General features: G+C 58.9%; 1 protein-coding gene across 2 annotated transcripts in view; it reads right to left on the bottom strand.

The window, feature by feature from the left end:
• The window catches only part of FAM3D (FAM3 metabolism regulating signaling molecule D), a 48,474-nt gene that overhangs the window by 17,950 nt on the left and 29,529 nt on the right, over nucleotides 1-995 (bottom strand). For both annotated transcript variants that reach the window (XM_045290103.1, XM_045290104.1), the window contains exons 2-3: nucleotides 659-752; nucleotides 256-363 (exon numbers count right to left, since the gene is read on the bottom strand). In XM_045290103.1, the coding sequence (XP_045146038.1) occupies nucleotides 256-363; nucleotides 659-752 (202 nt within the window). The remainder of the gene's footprint in view (nucleotides 1-255; nucleotides 364-658; nucleotides 753-995) is intronic.

Genomic DNA, 995 nt, shown 5'->3' with positions numbered 1-995 from the left:
GCAGAGGAATAGCCGACAAGGGGAGGCCACTCGACCCACGGACAGGTTTTCTCTCCTGCCCTCTCCTTTGCTCCCGGGGCCCCTGTCCAGCAGGTCCTAACACAGACACACTCTTTCGGGGCTCCGGAGCACTTCTCTGTGCCAACAGGCTCCAGCCTTTCTTCCCCATACCAGGCACGTTGTTCCGGGCCGGGGTGGAAGGAGGGCTCTCTCCTGCGTCCCAGTTCTAGTCCCAGCCCCTGTCGGCCCACTCACCCAGCCATCGGGGCACGCGGATGGTTCTCATCCTGAAGCCGACATAGGTGCTGATGAACACGCAGGTGGTCACCACGGCGAAGACCAGCGGCACCAAGCGAAGCAAAACTGCAGAGCAAGGAGCGGCGATGAGACCCGACCGCATTCGAGACCGCCTTTTCCAGATACAAACGTTTTATGGACTGGAACGATTTGGGGACGTGACCGGCAGTGGTCCGGGCGCCTCTTAACCTACATGCCCCGGTACTTTAGGCTGGAGGCAGCTGGCCGTGGCCTCTGCCTGCGAATCTGGCTGGGAGGTTGGAGAGCACTGGAAGGATGCAGCGGGGCCACCTCTGAGCCCAGGGACGACGGAAAAGAACTCCCAGACCAAAGCCTCAGGCTCTGCGGAGCCCGGCCCTACCTGCCGCTCTCATCCCGTCCACGTGCAGAGCAGTTTGGGGTCCGCAGCTTTCTTGTGGAGAAGAACCTTGACCTCGGGAGCTCGAATCTGGGGTCTGTAAAGGAACACAGTGTAAGGTTAGGGACAGGTGTCCCGGCCCTGTTCCTCACTGTAGGCCACCTGAAATTGGCTAATTCCTTCTCCCCCTCCCCGGCCCCACAGGCCCTGCCTTCCTGCCCCTGATATTTCATAGTCAGTTCAAGGTGTCTTTCATGAATGCAGACATGGGAAAACAGAGGAATGTGTAGTCCAGGAATCAATATCTCCTGGAGGATTTGATTGATTCACTCACATCCCT

Source organism: Echinops telfairi, unplaced genomic scaffold (assembly GCF_000313985.2).
Source record: "Echinops telfairi isolate 266 unplaced genomic scaffold, ASM31398v2 ScPeMD7_31;HRSCAF=116, whole genome shotgun sequence".
NCBI classification, from domain to species: Eukaryota; Metazoa; Chordata; class Mammalia; order Afrosoricida; family Tenrecidae; genus Echinops; species Echinops telfairi.
Note: the sequence above shows the minus strand (reverse complement) of the source record. Positions and strands in the feature narration are given on the sequence as shown.